This window comes from Manis pentadactyla, chromosome 9 (genome assembly GCF_030020395.1).
Source record: "Manis pentadactyla isolate mManPen7 chromosome 9, mManPen7.hap1, whole genome shotgun sequence".
NCBI classification, from domain to species: Eukaryota; Metazoa; Chordata; class Mammalia; order Pholidota; family Manidae; genus Manis; species Manis pentadactyla.
This window is the reverse complement of record NC_080027.1, coordinates 36,972,015-36,990,724: the sequence shown is the minus strand read 5'-3', so window position 1 is coordinate 36,990,724 and position 18,710 is coordinate 36,972,015. Positions and strand designations below refer to the sequence as shown.

At 35.9% G+C, this 18,710-nt stretch overlaps 1 protein-coding gene across 3 annotated transcripts in view; it reads right to left on the bottom strand.

The window, feature by feature from the left end:
• Positions 1-1,085: 1,085 nt before the first annotated feature.
• Positions 1,086-18,710, bottom strand: part of RSF1 (remodeling and spacing factor 1) — a 152,475-nt gene continuing 134,850 nt past the window's right edge. For all 3 annotated transcript variants that reach the window (XM_036895512.2, XM_036895513.2, XM_036895514.2), the window contains 5 exons: positions 15,198-15,265; positions 13,885-14,092; positions 12,133-12,353; positions 9,883-10,071; positions 1,086-6,933 (listed from right to left, as the gene is read on the bottom strand). In XM_036895512.2, the coding sequence (XP_036751407.2) occupies positions 6,368-6,933; positions 9,883-10,071; positions 12,133-12,353; positions 13,885-14,092; positions 15,198-15,265 (1,252 nt within the window). In that variant the 3' untranslated portion in view covers positions 1,086-6,367. The remainder of the gene's footprint in view (positions 6,934-9,882; positions 10,072-12,132; positions 12,354-13,884; positions 14,093-15,197; positions 15,266-18,710) is intronic.

The following is an 18,710-nucleotide window of genomic DNA, read 5'->3' as shown; positions in this document are numbered from 1 at the left end:
TTACCTTAACATGTTTATGGTAATCTTGGAGTTTCTGCTTTAGCTCTTACCTCCTAGAAACAAAATAAAGCATTCTGGGAACCTATTCTAGGCAATTTTTTTTATGCATAAGAAAATACAGCATTTCATGTTAAGCTTGTCTGAAAATCCAAGAGGCATTCTGATGAAACACTCCATGAATCCCAGCTATGACTTTAAAATCAAAATGGAACTCAAACATATGCCACTTACAAATTCTTATTTGGAGTTTGTATCTGGAAATTCATGATTTCCAGTCTTCACCTCTGAATGGATGAGGATAGCAACAAAACTGACATCCCACATTAGCTGACAATAAAGGTAGTTTAGATAGAAACTATGATGAATTGGATTCTTTACAAGAATACATTTGTGCTATGCTACAAAGGTGAGAATGGTAAATTTGTCAGATGGCAAAAGTACTGGCATTTAAATAAAGGTATCTTAATAAAACTTACAGTAAAAAACAGCTAGAATCCGCAGCTCTACAAGATTTCAAAATATTTTTATCATGAGGGAATTTAAATTTAAATCTGATATCCCTTCCAGCAGACAAATATTCCTATGTAATTAAGACTACTGAATAATAAGAACCAAATGGAGCAATTCTAGTTTTTCCTTCTTTCACAGATTGAAAAGTAACCAAGCTCTGCCCTCCCCAACCTCCCTTCCTAGTACAGGACACTCCCTTTCAAGTTGTAGACAAACAACTCCTGTCAAGTTTGGGCAAGCTTCAATTCAGATACCATTATCAAGAAGCTACTTTGGTAAGAAAAAACAACAGACCAACATTGAGAATACCGTCAGGCATCATGAAAATCATGCACTGTAATCTGCTGTTAACTGCCAAATGTGCGCTGTTATAACTGTTATGAAGTTGAAAAATCCATTTACACTAATATAAACTAGATCTCTGTGTGTATGTCTATGTGTGTGAGTACAGTTTTCACGTAATGATCTTAAAGCTTTGGACACAGATTATTTGCCTAATTTCAAGGTTTGTCCATACAGTATCGACATGCACCAACTCTGCTCTAGGGCAGGAGAATGAAAAAGACCACGGCACAAATTTTTTAACAATTTTAGGTTTAATTACATAATGCACCTGTAGATGTTCTAGCATCAACACAATTGTAAAAATCTACATCCTATTTCAGGGTACTTTTCCACCTCCCATCCCTTAAAAGCTGTACAGTTATAAAAAATGTGACTCTCAAGCAAAATAAACTTTTTTTGCAACATACAAAATAAGTTAAACGATTCAGAAGGTCTTGAGCCATTGACTGTGTTCTAGCTGTCTATAAGCGTGACATGCAGCTCCTGGTCTATGACCAGAACTCAATAAATACAGGTTAAACAAAACTCCAAACACTTAAATTAGATTTCTTTAGAAACTGATGAAAGTCAAGAAAATATATAGTTAGGGTTAACAATTCCATCCTTAACTTACATCATCCAGTGGCAAAACGAACAAGGCAGGTCACTCAGTCCTTAGTGCATTTTCTAGCTTGAACCGGTTTGGCAAAAAACACAAATGTAGTTCCTGTAAAAATGTTTCTCATTTAAAATGTCTAAGGAGTTTATTAATAAATTTCTACTTGTCTAATAATTTGTTACACCCTCTCATTTAACTTATGCATAGGTTATATCTTAACTTTATTAAAGTAACTTTATTAACTGAAATCACTACTATGTGCCAGAACTGGGTTTGCAGTATTTCCCAGAGAAAATGGTACAAGTAAGATAAAGTACTGAGTTTACATGACCAAAATGAGGGAAAAAAACCACTAAAAGAATCCCTTTCTAATCAATTTCTGAGAGGGTTCACATGAAAAAAAAAATGTTGAATGTATAATCTAAAGTGTTTAAATAACAACCACACATTTTGGCTTACAATGACTGCTTGCTTGCTGGGGAATAATTTTATCTTCAATGTTAGTTACTTAGCATTTCTTGGCACTCAAAAAATGTTAAATAATTTAAGGTGGTGTGAATTATTTTGAAAACAAATTAAGTGTACATGACACAACAACCCAGTTTAAATACACTGATAGCAGAACGCCTTGTTTTTCACGATTGTTGTAAAAAAACAAATGAAGAAAATCAGCAGTTAGCTTGCCACTTCCAAGGGTAGGTTTACAGGTACACACTGGAATGGTGGGTAAAATAGGAATGGATTGTATTCTAAGAAAGCTTATTAACAGATACTAAGCAGAAGACTAGGTAGATCACAGCAGAAATGCAGTCTTGGCATTCTCACTTCTTGGAGAACCAAGAATATATTTTCAGAATATCAAACCAACAAGAAGAACTTCACTATTTTTCTCTAGACTTTCTCTAATTAAATGGTGTTCTTAATTTCACATCAGTTACAATTGTTTCTTTTTATAATGTCAATTGATTTCAAATAATTTTTATTCTAACATCTAAAGTATGTATATACATATAAATTTATGTATATATACACATACATATATATGTTCATTTAAAAATAAGGTCTGGGTCTTTGAATACTTGCTCTATAGCTGTGAGGCAAACGCCATGAGCCATGGACCTGATCCACTGTGTTGGCGAAGTGCAGAGTTCACAACTTTTTCTTAATATTAAATTTGTAGATTCATTAAATTCCATTCAGTTGTATGGTAAAAACTAGCAAATGGTTAACATCTTTTATCCCCACAAACAAGCTAAAAAGGCATTCCTGTGACAAAGAAAATTACATCAATTCCACTTAAAAGTAGTTAACATTTTCTCATCATTTTAACTCTAAATATCAAGTAAATGTCTATTTTTCTTAATACATGTACTTTGCTCAAATTCATACTATGGGATGGGTTCTATCAACTGAAAAGTGAAAACTGGAGTTCGTAATATCCTTTTTACATTAATTTGTTAAAATTCTTTTTTCCAACTACTTCTTGAACATTTGAAGTCCTTGGTTCTTTGGCAGGGCACATTAAAAAAAAAAGATTATCAGTAAAAACATTAATTTATTCTAAATGAAACTCTTTATTTTCCGAATCTGCAACCTTGACCACCTGGAAAAACATGTGTCAAGGAAACCCAACCTCAAGGTATCAGGTAAATTCCTGAAAATATTTCCATGATCATTTTCTACTAATGTGCCAACAGTGGAAATTGTTTAACACTAAACACTATTTCATCAGCTTAAGTCTACGAAATCAAAATACACATTTTCAGTCTGAGTTCTCACATATTTTAATTCAAAGCTTCTGCTTTATGAAAATTTGGCTAGTTTCAACCTTTAGAGAAATTGCAAACTAAATATTCTGAATATTATATTAAACTATATCTCCCCTTAAGCTGCTATTGACTGGAGTCTGATACTGGGAGCCCAACTTGTATTTCAAAAACAGGGGTTTAAAGTATTAAAGGCTGTATAGTACAGCAGCTATTGTAACCCTAAATCCATGATTAGTACTCTAATGACACGGGTCCAAGGTGTTCTAAGCTCTAGATGAATTGCTGCTTTATACTGTGTCCAGTTCCTAATGACTGAATTATGTCTTTGGATACAGAACATTGACTTTTTACTAAATTTTCTGTGCTTAACTTCTTCAAAGCATGTTCACAGTTAATATTTCAGAGAACATAGACTATTTGAGAGACAATCTAAACGCCAAGCAGAATTTTTCAACTGCTCAACATTTAATTACCCAGAATTAATCTATCTGCATAATGATTTTTAAGTATGAGCTGCTTGGATTGTACTCTTTGTAGATGAAGCACAGTTAATTGGTTTAATCAGAATGTAAAGGACATATTCACTATCAAGTTCACAAGTTCACTTGATTCAAGTTTGGTAAATAACAGGAAGCAACAGTACTACCATAACCCATTTCGGCAGGACATTTGTTAGATGGAATACTCAGTCTTTACTATGATAAAATTATCTTTTGTTCTCTATAGCAGATGGGCAAAAAGAAGTTATTTCACATTAGGCATCCTGTAAAATAAATGACTCACTTAATACTTCTTATCACTTGCTTAGAGCAGAACAGGTGGGAGCAGGAGCTGATGTGTCCAGAGGTAGAGACAGGGTACATGGGAGTTTCTACATGGTAGTGGCTTTACCCAGGTGCAGAACTAAAATGGCAGAGGGAGAATGGGGGCAGGATAGGCCACCTGCACATTCTAACTACTTGCCTTGCACTAGCAGGAATCCTATTGCTTGCTTAGTTTAAAAGGCTATAGACACTCTTACTTGACTTTCAAAGAAACAAGACAAACCTAGATAGAAAGGAGGCTTGGTACTCAGCCCTGTGCTACTGTCTGTCAATGTAAGCCCTTCCCTCCCTTCCAGTGGAACATGGTCTCAAAACAAAAATCACAACTTACTTGGAACAACATGCTATTTGGTGCACCCTATTTTTAGGCTGCTTTCATTATTTTATTTTTTATACAGATACATATACATTGCTAGAATCAAAGCAAAAATATTAACGGGCAGGTTCTACAGAACTAAAGTGAAACAAAACAAAACAAAACAAAGAACCAACTGAAGAACAAAAGCCATAAAACTTTCAAAGCCAAAAGGTAAGATGTTAGGGTAACACCTGTTGAAGAAGGAAAAGGAGTATAAAGTTTTTAGAGAGGTATTTATAATGCAAGTCTAATGTCAGCTTTTTAATAATAAAAAAGATAAGTGCTTTACTATACACTGACTAGCACATAAAATGCTTAATTTGGAAAGAAAAATCAATGAAGTTCCTTGGGCCAGCAGCAGATAAGGTGTGTCTGTTGCCGGCAACAGACACAACAATGGAACAGAAAAACCCAAATCCTAGGGCCAAAGTATTCACAGACATAATGGCTGAAGGTTTCAGAATTTGACAGGCAAGGTTTAATCACAAGTGCTACACTTCATACAATGTTATGGCTCTGCCTGAAATTTTACAGCTCTAACAGAAACTAAAGAAGAGGAAGTTCATATTTTAGTGTCAATTACATGTTAGATATTTAGTTAGTTACAAACCCCTTTTACTTGAAACAAAGAGGGCTTATCTTTCTTTAAAGTGTTGAGATGTTTGAAATGGGTATCATGCCTATTAAGTATACTGGTGATTCTCAATCAACTCAATGTTGGTCATGTGACTATTAATGAATTTTTATAGAAGCCTAATGGCCAAAGGCGGCCAAAACTACATTCAAACCCTGCTAATATATCCAGGCAGATAGGAAATTCCAACACACACACATACATACACACACACACACACACACACACAAACACACACTAAAACTTAAAACTACAAACCTCCGAAAGGAACTGCTTCGTTTGTAGACTTCAATTTGAAGTAGATACTAAGGGCAAGAACAGACCACTTAAAATTCACCTGAAAATCCTTTCCCCTTCTTCACATGTGCTAAAATTCCACTATCAGCTTAGCATCTCTTTATGTATGTTATGTATAGATGTATTTCTTTCAAAATATTAAAATATTAAGTGGCCAGGAGACAACTGTTACACTATCTGTAAAATTTACAGTCCACCTGGGCCTAAGACCACGCTCCACTGTAATTCTCCACTGACAGTGTATTAGAGGCCACCTCATCACCACTACATAAAGCTGTTTTATAAATTTTGCTGCTAGCACAGTCTGGTTGTCAAAGCTTCATTATACATTTTACTGTACAAATGCTTTTCAGATGATTTTTTAAAACAAACAAACAAGAAACTTCATTATAACAGAAACTTAGGTTAGAGTTTTTATGATGGTACTTTCTGTTTCTTCTTTATTGTGTGGTTACCTCCAATAGTAAACAAGTTGATTTTATGAATGCTGTTACTAAATGACTTATGTATGACATTATCTACAATTCTCAAACTGCAACAACACAGACTTGAACTTTTAAACAGTCTGTTAATCATCACCTATGCCATGAATGTTTAAATATAATATATATTTAATATGAAAAAGCTAAAGCACAAGTGCTTCCCTCCCCCCCGCCCATTCTGATTTGGGCCCTCACAGATTTGGAATGCATTCTTATCCACCCTTTTTCACAAAGTCAGGAGAGCTCAGGAAATATAAAGTCAAAAATATACAAATCTTGTTGTTATCATAATAAGATTTTTTTTCCATGAATGAAATTGCCAAGGACCATGAACTTGGAAAAAGAAAATCAAAAAGAATTTACAGCAATTATTTATCCTCAAAGTTCCAAACTGGTCACTTCACAGAAAGACTTCAGGATTTGTTGAAATTCTTCTAAAAAGTCATTCTGTAGTGGAGTTTTCTAGGAAAAATAAAACAGCTTTTAATAACTGGCCCGCTGGTGTGAGAGCTACCGTGGAATAAATTAGCACAAAAATGGAAAAAAAGTCTTATAATTGTTCACTGTTACAGACATAATCAACAAGATCAGTCACTCTCAAAAGCTCATCTTCCTCCTCTTCAGGTGCCCCTGCCTCCTGCCCACCACTTGTCCCATTGGGGGCCAGGCTTGCACTGGCTGTGCCGTTGTCCTTGGGGGTCTGAGGCTTCTCAGCTGGCTTGCCAATCAAGTTCTCTATGGCTTTGCCAGGACTCTGTCCATTAGTGGAAGGTAAGTCCACTAAGCTATAGTCCAATGGGCTCCCCACCTTGCCTACATTTTCAAAATCCTCCTCCTCATCACTGTCTATCCGATAGGGCTTCTTGGTGCTCTCCTGCTCTGAAGGCAGGACCCTGGCTTGGCTGTCACAGACAGGCTGATCTGCATCTCCATGAGCATTGTCACAACTCTCCTCGTCCGTCTCAATCCGGTGTAGCCTTTTTCGGGATGGTCTGCCTTCCTCTTCCTCCTCATCTGCTTCTGAATACTCATCAGTGCTTCGACCCCGCTTTCGAACTGATCGCTTTGATTCTTTAGCTAGCTCATCATCTTCAGAGTTCTTGGACATATAGCTCTCTAGAATAAACAACACATTTAAGCCATTGGCAGTTATCCATAAACAGAATTAAGTCATTTTCCTTCTCCTTTCCATATTCATCCACATCCTGCTTTTCCTGATTTCAAACTTACTTGTACATACATATTTCTCTTCAATAATTGGCCTGATTTCTCTCTCCTCTCAGTCCCGTAACAATGCCTGCCTGATATGATTCAGTGTACTTTAACTATTATTTTAATTTTACAAAAGAGAAAAATCAGATTTCTTCAATCTGATGAATCCTACATTAAGTGAATATAGGGTGGTCACAAACTACAAAACTCCCTCCCACTAGCCCTCAAGTCAGGGAATCATGTCAACATGTAGAAAGGGAAAGATTTAAGCTGAGCACCTGATTCCAGACATCTGAAACACTGTGCTCTCATTCTATGCTTATTCCTTAAAGTCTTCTCTTTTGTCTATACTTGTATCTTTTGCATTCGTGAATGTCTTCTCTTCCTTGTCTATACTTATATCTAGGTGATCTCACATGGTTTTGCACCCCATCTATACGCTGATGACTCACATTTGTTTTAGGCAACCCCTAAAATCCACTCATGTATTAAACTGCCCACTCAACATCTATGCTTGGATTCTAAACAGGCATCTCAAACCTAATGTGTCCAGAGCTGAGCTCCCAAGCTTTTCAAATCTGACCTGTTCTGGTGCCCACCATCTCAGTTACTGGCAACTCTTTACTTCCATTACTCAGTCATTCCCGATTCCTTTCTTTCTGCCATCTAACCAAAAAGAACATCATTTGGATCTACCTTCAAAATACGTCCATAATTTGACTGCTTTTCACCCCTTTACTACAAGTGCCCTAGTCTCAACCACCATCATCTCTCATCTGGCCTATTTCAGTGGCCCTCAAACCAGTCTCCTACATTCTGCCCTTGTCCCCTTCAATTTATTCATTGTATAGCTACCACAGCAAATTAAAACATAAGTCAGAGGATATTTCTCCTTTATTTAAAATCCTCCAATTATTTCTCATCTCAGAGAATAAAGTTCAAGTCTATATAATGGTCTACTGCACTATCCAATATGATAACCACTAATCATGTGCGGTTATTTTAAGTTTAAATTCATTAAAATTAAATTAAAAATTTAAATTCATTTCCTCAGTAACACTAGCCACATTCCAAGTATCCACATGAGGCTAGTGGCTACTAGGCTGAACAGCACAGACAAAGAACATTTCTATCACTGCAGAAGTTCAACTGGATAGCACTGCTCTGCATCAGAGGCTGGCAAATTTATTTTGTAAAGGGCAGACCCTACAGTTTCTATTATAATGACTCAACTTTGTGTAAAAGCAGCCATAGGCAATATGTAAAAAAAAAATGGGCAATTCATGATCCAGTGAAACTTGATTTACAAAATCTACACAAACAGGTGGGCTGTAGTTCACTATGACTATTGCTCTTCATGATCTGGTCCCTGTTGCTCTACCTCACCTCATACTCTTCTTCCCCTCACTCACTCTCCTCCTACCACTTTGGTCTTCCTTATGTTTCCTGAACATGACAGACACAAACTTGCCTCAAGGCCTTCACCTCTGTTGTTCCGTCTGCCCATGTCACTCTCTTTAGATGAATGCATGATATGCACCCAACATTTCTTTCAGATCTTTACACAAATGGCTTCTTAGGCATTCGTTTAGTGCCCTATTTGAAAGTCCAACTACTCTCCCAACCCTCCCCTCCTTTATTTTTTTCCACAGCATTTACCTCCACCTAATATAGCATATACTCTACTTATTTATCTTATTTATCCTCTCTCTCCCCCCAGCTAAAATAAGAGTTACATGAGGGAGTATGTGTTCGTGGTTATTTTGTTCACAGTTCTATTCCCAGTACCTAGAAGAGTGACTAGTTCAATAAATATTTACATTAAATAGTGGAGTTAATGAATTTGTCTTTAATGACACATGAAGATGAATACATACTCAACCAGATGTTCACCTCCCGTCTTAGCCTCCCATATCCAATAATTTTTTCCCTTTCTCTCCTGGTTTGGGCTCACACTTAACTGACAAGGATTTATGAAAGCAAACAATTTGCAAAACACATCAGAAATGTGTTTTGGAGAATTAACTATATAAAAAAGAAAAGGGGGAAGGTGGAGATTATAATCATTTAAAATGAATTTTGGTAGCAGGAGACTCAAACTCTGAGAAGGGACTAGTGGTTACCAAGGGCGAGAGGCTGAGGTGGGTTGCATGGAGGGTGAAGGGATAAAGAGGCACAATAATTCACAATCACAATGTAAGTTAGTCATGGGGACAATGGAGAATATAGTCAATGATTCTGTAACATCTTACTACACTGACAGAGAGTAACCACACTAGAGGGGCTGACGATTTAATAATATGGGTAACTGTTGAACCACCGTGTTGTATATTTGAAATGAACATAAGACTGTATATCTGTGATAATTCAATAAAGATAAATAACTAAAATGAATTTGGGAACAACTCTGGAATAACTACAAAAACAAAATAGGTATCACAAATTCATATTTTAGAGCTTTCCTGCACTTCTGGTATGGGGCATAGCTAAAGCTACTAATAAATAAAACAGTAACTAACTAAAACTCACTGTCAAGGTGGAGACACTAGGCACCTTGGTTTGGAAACTTTTAGCTAACCAGGCCAAAGTAGGTTATTGCAAAATGAGGGCCATCAATAATAAGGAAGCAGATGAAATCTTGCTCAGATCATAATTTTCTGAGACCCCTAGTTTCAATGAGAATTTAATTATTACAATGGAGAACTTAAAAATTAGTATCTTATCAAGTATCATTTAGTTAAAACTATAAAGTGACCAGCCATAATGTAATGGATTTGTCTCAAACTCATTTTACTTTCACACTTCTGTTTCTGCCTTGCCCAAACTCCTATGAATGGGAGATCTCCTCCTCACCTTCGCTCTCTGAGCTGGAAAGCCTGCGCTTGTGGACCCGTCTGATTTCTTTGCCACGCCGTAAACTCTTCTGGGAACCATCACTTTCTGAATCTTCTTTGTAGTTAATTTGTCTCTTCTGGTTCCTTCTTGACCGCCTTCGCCGAGTTTCTACAAAATCATCACTAAAATCATCGCTAAAATCACTTTCTGTAAAAAAAAAAAAGATGGAAGAAGAAGTACAAAATTAAAGTTCATTAAATAGAAGTATCGTTGACTTAGGTTATAAAAACGTAAAGCTACTAAGCAGAGTTCAGTCATAATAACTTTTAAATTAATAATAACTTTTATAAGTCTCTTATTTTCTTTCAACAGTTTAAGTAAATCTGTAGGGGTCTTGAATGCGTAAGCTCAAAAATGTATCCTATTTGCAGTCAGTCTTCAAGATTAAAAGATGTTTTATATAATTCTTATCTCGTTCAACTTAGAGCTACCCAGTTGGCTGCACAGTTGCCACAACTGCTCTTCTTGGTGGATGGTTACAATTCTGCCTCATGATAACCTGCTGTTCTTATGTATGTAACTGTAGGGTAACAGTCAGAACTTTACAATGTACTGCACAGATGAAACTCTAACTAAAACAACTGATAAGCCTGTTTTAAAAAGCACAGAATTGGGTGTTATATTTTTGGCTTTTTTTCCATATGGAATTAAAATCTGCTAAATATAGCCCTCAAGGCTAGTTAAACTCTGAAAGCATTGCTAAATAGCACTGTTCTTGTCATCTCTGATCAATAAATCAGAGCCAGACTATGACACTGAGTCAAAGCAGCTTTGCACGAGTGCTAACAAATTCTACTGAATTAACATTACACCTTGTTTGCTAATGGATTTCAGACATTTCAAAAAGGCTAGCAATAATTTGAAGGGGTCCCTACTGGCCAAATGTGGGACAAACTGAGCCTGAATAGTGATGGTAACATGGTATATGACTAAAATAAGAATCCATAAGTACAGTCTATTGATATAAATAAATAAATAGGGAAGAAGGGAAAGCTCTTCCTTACAGAACACCAAGTAATAAATATAAAAGGAATAACGGAGTTAGAATACCATCAATGAATGCTGTAATTACTGGGTCAAATACCTGATAAGAAACAGGGTATTTATAGTCTCAAAATGCCTTCCTACAAATTAGTTATTAATTACAAAGGGAAAAATAATAAAGAGACATTATAAATGGAGGATATGTATTAGCTCTGTGGTATCCTGCCAAAAATGTGTAAGCTGAAACTAATCATAAGGAAACCAAAAAAAACCCCGAACTGAGGAACATTTTATAAACTAATGTGTATTTTTCAAAAATGTCAAGGCCAATAAAGACAAAGTTTGAGGGGCATTCCAGATTAAAGGAGTTTAAAGAAGCATATATAAATGCAATGTGTAATCCTGGATTGGATCCTGGAGTAGGAAAACAATTGACATGGAGGACAATATTGGTACACCTGATGAAGTCTGAATGTATACTGTTTAGATAATAGTAGTATATCAAAGTTATAATGTCTGATTTTGATAACTATACTGTGGTTAGGTAAGAAAATGTCTTGTTTTTAGGAAATAATCACTGATAAAGGAGCATGATGTCACCACTTACTCAAAAGGTTTAGAGAAAAAAGGATAAACAATAAACTCCACAAGCCTGGTTAGAGTCAGTGATGTAATACTCCTGAGTATAGCGCTTCCTTAATAATACAACAGCTACTGATCTGGCAATTCCATAAACTACTCATATCTATTCTTTTAGTTACAGGGCCTCACACAATTTACTCAGTTAACAGAGGTAGGCATAAGTTGTAATATCGACCATTGCTAATTTATAAAACTAATGAATCACTGATCATGATATAAATGTTAGAAATAATTGGTGATCCTTCTCTCTCCAATAGCTAGACATCTGAGAAAAATATCCTCAGCTTATTGAGAATGATTTCTCAGAAACACTCTGAAGATGGAGTCTAGGCATGGGAACACTTGGCACCAAAAGGATTCAATCCTAACTGAATTCGGTATGAAGTTAACATATCCATCTGTATGTATTTTCCTCTGTGTTCTCTAGGTGAAAAACTCAGTTACTATCAATCACAGGAATAGAACTCAAAGGTTTATCAGCGAGTTTACATTACAACTGAATAGAACTTTTAAGAACTCCTTAACGCCAGAAATCATAAGAATTTATTAAGTGGGTGTGATGTGGATACAAATTATTATTACCAGAGTCTCTACTATTCTCCTCAGACTCCTCCTCTTCATCATCATCGGAGTACTTTTTCTTTGGGGTCTTTCTCCGCAAACGCCTGCTTTGCCTCATTGGTCGGGAGGAATGGCGCCTCAGTCTTCGGCTACAGAAATCAGTGTCACTGTCATCATTAGATGGTGGGTCTTCTTCACTTTCATCTGGGTTTTCATCAGATACAACAAACTCATCTTGGGATCTGTCCGAGAGAAACCAGTTCATTATGAGGGTACACTTGTAACCGTGAACCCATTTTTGGGTTCTGAGTTCAAATTCTACCAAATCCAGTGAATCATTAAGTAATGTTCAACATAAAATACCTGGATAATTGTAACAATTTGTTTATAAAATGGAGAAATTGTGTTTTTTGCCAGCTGTTTTCTTAGGAGTAATTATGAAGATGAACTGATTTTTGTATATAAATTGCTCTGGCCTCTTTGATATCCCCCATGTATCTTAAATTCAACATGTCCAAAAGCAAATTCATTATTTCCTAACCTACTCTTCATTTCTGTTCCGTACTCTGGTATTTCATACTATTACCCATCCAGGAACTCAGACCAGAAACCTGGTATTTATTTCAATTTCTCCCTTTTCATTCCTCGCATCTCATCAGTTACTAACTCCTCTTGAGTCTATGTCTTAAAGATAGTTATCTTGATTATCTCTTCTCTTCTCTTTTTAGGCTGTCCTCTCCCATCTAAACTATGACAGCAATTCCCCAAATAGTCTCTCTAATCTCTAGATTCATTTCCCCTCAATGTATTTTCCAAATGAATGCCATGACGAATCTTTCTGAAACACTCATTAGCTTGCATTTAATACACTTCAGTGGGTTTCATCATCTTCAGGATAGAGTCTAACTTCCTCTGCACAACAAACAAATCACTGCCACCGGGTCCCTTTTTCTCTCTTAACCACATCTCCAGCAGGGCACTCCCTACTTCATCCCCATTATCTTGCTATCCTGACACTACAGGAATTTCCTAAATATTCCATAAAGTTTTATACCTTGCAGTCTGTGCACATGACTTTTCTGCTTACAACGCCTTCTTTCCTCATCCTACTTCTAATCTCCAACTCACTGATCTGCTCAATTATTCATTCTTCAAATATCAGATCAAGCTTTATTTCCCCTCCGTATTCTGAGGCCTTCCTTGGCCTTCCTGGATTGATCTCTCCCTCTGTACTCTAATTTGTGCTTTACCTATATTTTAGTAGCAACTGTGCAGAATGACTTTTTTGTGGGTTATGTGCTTGTTTCTTCTACTAACAATCCAAGGAGGGAAACTGTGGTATTGTTTCAATACCTACCTGCAGGGAAGACTTTCCCCATCTTCCACAGTGGATTACTTGCCCCAACTCAAAACACTATGAGTCACAAGAAAATAGCATCTAATTATTTGTACTTGTCTATTCCTCACATTTAACTGGTAACCTCACAGGGACATGGTAGCTTCAGAAGGTGGCAGAGGTATATAGCAAACGAATCTTCAACGGCAGCTAATGAAATTTAAATATACTTTTGAATTTGACAACCACAAACCTACTTTGTTTTACTCTATAAAGAACCAAGATCAGCATTTCCTAATCTGTTTTAAATATCCTGAAAATGAAGAGACTGTCGATGGGCATGAAGAGCACAAGCCCCTTTGCAGCCTGGCCAAGCTTCCTCCCAGCCTTATGTAAGCCTATACCTAGGGAACAGGGTCTACTGGCTGACCACGCACCCATCACTGATCTTGAATTCATCCTCACTCTCTTCCTCATCCAGGTTGCTGTCACTGTCTAGATCGTTTAGTCGCCGGCGTTTCTTCCGGCGAGCAGCAGCTGCCCTCTGAGGTCGTTTATTTTCTTTTCTTTCTTCATCCAGTATAGTAGAGATATCTTTCCCACGGTGACCTGTGATGGTGGAGATATCTTTTCCTCGTCCAGCTCCTGAGTTGGGTGTGGGGGCGGTGAGGGAGAGAGAGGGAAGGAGGAGAGAAACAACTGTTATGTTTATTCAAGCCTTCCCTTTAATATCTAGAGACTGTCCTTACTTGTGTTTAGCAGCTCTTCATTTATTTTCTTCCTACAAATATGTAGTTTTCTCACATTTTCAGTTGACAGAGCTCTCATTAAGAGAGAGTTTTACATCCATTTACACTATAAATGAAGTTCACCATGTAGAGAACTTCTTTTAAAACATTTCTGATACAATTCACATACCGTAATATTCACCCTTGTAAAGTGCATATAATTCAGAGGTTGGCAGTACAGCCACAGAGCCGTGCCGCCATCACCACCGATTCCAGAGCACTTTCATCACCCCCAAAGGACACCTCATACCCGTTAGCAGTCACTCAAGAATCTCTTCTTGAAAATTGTCTTTTGGACATGGCTTTAGAGGCCAATCCTTTTTTTTTTTAACTGTGTTTATAGGACAGAAAAAGTGAGAATCAGTAGCAAAGATGTAAATAAGGCCCACATCTCTGGAAAAGCTGACCTCTTGAGTTCTACTACAAACAGGCTACTTATTATTAATCCTTTCCAGAGTTTTCATAATGACATAATGGAAACTACAATGCTCCACAGTGAATCACTGGCAATTCCCTATAGCTCTTTAATTAAATTACCTTAAAAAACTTTCTATTTTAATGCCACCTATTAATAACTATTAAATTAATCATCTCATTTTTTTAAGGTGCACTTAGATTCTCAGATTCTGACTAATCCATAATTTGAGACTTTGTAGCAGTAGTGACCTAAAAATAGACAACAGGAATAGTTCACTGGGTTTTCTATTTAGAAGCAGAAGTATTTTAATCTATGGAGGAACATTTATGATTTATATCAGATCATAAAACGAAATTACTCTAAAAACAATTAGTAAGATCTGAGTGTACACACTGACGTGTACACAGATTCTGAGTCTCAGTTAACACCGGTAGTGATCATGACACACTGTGAGAAGATAAAAAAATAAGCTCACTGCTCCAGTCAGGGCATTTTAGTTAACTAACTGGCTGAACTATATGAAGAAAGAATGATAAACACATACCTCCCCCATCAGCCTCTTTGATGTCATCTTCTATAGCCTCATCAATTGCTTCATCAAACTCGTCAAATCTAAAAAATATATACAACATACATTACAGTCTGTCCCGGCATACAGGCTAGGAGGGATGCCCCTGAAGTGATAACGGCTGGAACATGAAATTGCTCTCTGCCACGCTGGGACTGTGTGACTTGGATGAAATTACTGTGCCCACATTAACCTCAATTCCTTTTGTAAAATAGGGTTTTATAAATCAGTACCAAATTCATAACTTGTTTTTCATTTCCAAAGATCATCTATATCATGTGTCAGCAAATACTTTTTGTAAAGGGCCAGAGAATAAACAATTTAGGCTTTGTAGGCTATATAATCTCTATTTTAACTACTCAACTCTGCAACTGTGGTACAAAAGCAGCCAGACAATATATGTGAATGACTGTAGCTATGTTCCAAAATAATTTATGGACACTGTGATTTGAATTTCATGTAGTTGTCATAAAATTTTCTTCTTTTGGTTCTTTTTCAATGATTTATAAATGTAAAAACCACTCCTAGTCACAGGGTATATACATAAACTGGCAGTGAGATGGACTTGGACCACAGGCCAGTTTGCCAACCCCTAATTATACAAACATAGTAAACTGAACAAATTAGTATTTCAGAAATACTACTAAATGTGGGAACTATATTATTATTGTTTTAAAGATTATATAGTTATTATTCAAATTCATATAGTCAGAATTTTAGTGAGAAAAAACAATTTTAATTTTTTATTAAAATTTCTCATTAAAGGCTACTTCACCCATCTTGAAAAGGATGAAGACTAGAGGATTCCTAAGATTTCTTCAGATACAAAACTCCTTTCACTAAAGAGCTGAGAAGACCAAAAGGTTAGTGACTTGTCTAAAACTATGCTAAATATGGTAATAACTAGCTCCATGTGGCTATTTATATTCAAATTAATTAAAATGGAAAATTTTGTCCCTCACTAGCCATATTTCAAGTGCTCAACAGCCACATATGGCAACTGGCTCCCATATTGGATAGCAAAGAAACAGAACATTTCCATAACTACAGTAAATTCTATTGGGAGCACATAGTGAATTAACAAAAGAGTTAAGACTAACAGCCAAATATTTTGCTTTTTGAGTCAAAAAACTCGTGACAGCTATGGATTTCCTCTTCAGGAAAATATATATACATTAAACATACAGAATTTCAAAGGATTCAAAAGTGTCACATTAAAAACTTTTCCTGCTATAACCTAATTTTTTTCCTCTTAAAATTTTTTTAAAAGATTTTTATACTGACGTACATACAATAAAATGCACGAATCTACAACCTACTTTGTATCTCATCTTACAGATTATAATTTAAAGTTATTCTCATGTTTTTCACAATTGCAAACAATGCTATGAAAACATCCTTGTACTTATAATTTAGCCTTTTCTTAAGAGATATGCTGAGAAAGCAAAATTCTGTGTATTCATTCATGGGGCTAGAATAACAAATACAGATAAAGCCAGATGCAAATTTAACAGAAAACAGTATTTCTCCCAAGGACAAGTTACAGCTGTAAAGCAGCAGCATCGTAACCACAGTTCTTCAAGTGACGACTACTTTCTTACTCACTGGGAAATTTCGTTTTCTAAAATCAGAGACCATTAGAACCTTTGGGCATATGAAATAATATCAGTAAGAATGGAACACCCTATTTTGGCCTGGAGGATCTAAGTCACTTGCAACACAAATACACACCTGATTCACATCCCAGATGCAGAGCTTTGGGTAAGGGGTTGGACACAACACTTTACACATGTACTTTATCTAGATCTGATACTGACTCCTTTATAGAGATGCTTTGCTTTGAGCCTTACTCTCCATCTGCTTCATTTGTACCTTATCTGGATTACTCTTCCTCAGTATTGTAACTCTTATCTTTTCTTTTGTTTGGTGAGATGCCCCATGGTTCCACTATGAGATTTTATTGGACTGAAGTTTGTTCCTGGTATTGTGGCTATGAATGAAACTGATGGCTTAAAGGGCACACAAATTTTTCTTCAAGGGTTATAACAATTTATAATACAACCATGAAATTAATTTTATCATTAAGGTACTTTTCTAATTTTGAAAATCAAAATTACTTTCTTATTCTTTTAATTTTAATTTAATTATACTAATGAGCCAGATAATATATACATGTTTACTGGTTATTTTTCATTTTCAATTGCAAGTTCCCAGTAGGTGTTCTTTGCCCATTTTATAAGCCAGGGTGTTCATTTCTATTACTAATTTGTAAGAACTTCTTGGGTATGAAGGACATTGTCATATGTTGCAATTATTTCTATCCAAAGTGTATTTCTTCTTTAACCTTTGCTTATTTTTTTTTAGTTCTGAGAATGGAAAACTGCCATTTTGCCCTGTTACTGTTATGAATGTGTACCAATCACATCTCTAGTTAGCTCCCCTCCCACATGAACAAAACAAAGAGTCACCCTATCTAGTTCTAGTCTTCAAATTAAATGAAATCTTAATTTTCCTTAAGTAACTAATCCCTAACAAAAACATCTTTATCCTCATCTTCAGCAATGTGAACATCTGAAGATGCAATAACCTGTGCAGACATCATGTGAAAACACGACTGATTATCTACCATGAAAAAACTTAACTTGCTGTAATGTTTCAAATGTGGAAGCCATTTCTATTGAATTTTCTTTTGCGATATTATTTTGCAAGTAAACACTTTCTTCTGTTAGTGCCTTTGTCTGAGTCTTTCTTTACTTTTATATAATCAAATATCCTTTACATTATCGTTTCTGTTCGGTGTTGCGCTTAAAAAGGTGTTCTTACACTACAATTACATGCCTTGCTTAATGGGAACTAGCTAGGGTACAAATAAGTGAATCACAAAATATACTGTATGCTAAAAAACTGTTTCTTCTAAGTTCCTATATTACTATTAACATAATTTTAGAGCTGAAGGGATCATCTGGGTTAACCTACTATCACAGAAGTGGCGACCAAGACTTAAGGAAACAGACTATTTAAAGATACATGGCTAATAAATGGCAGTAAGGACTCTAATCTTTGGCTTCTGACTCCCTAATCCAGTGCTCCCTCTAGTCAACTTGATGTCATCCTCTCTCTTAGGAACAAGAAATTAGATATACAATTATTAAATGACAGTAGTGATGAAATTATTTTCTTTTTTTGGGTCCTTTATCCATGTTGACACTTAAAATATTTACATTTTATATTCACAACAGTCCCACTGTACCCCATGTACAAAGTAAATGCTAGGTGTATTTAGTGTAAAATGTGATAAGTAAAATCTTTAAAAGAATTGAAAGCATATAAAGCATATAATTCATCTTATGTAGATTTCTTTAAAAAGTACTAAAAAGTAGCATAATGAAAAAGAGAGAAGAGACATACAAATGCCCAACAAACACATGAGAAGATGCTCTCGGCATCACCCACCAGCAGAGCAGTGCAAATCCCTATCAGGAGACATCT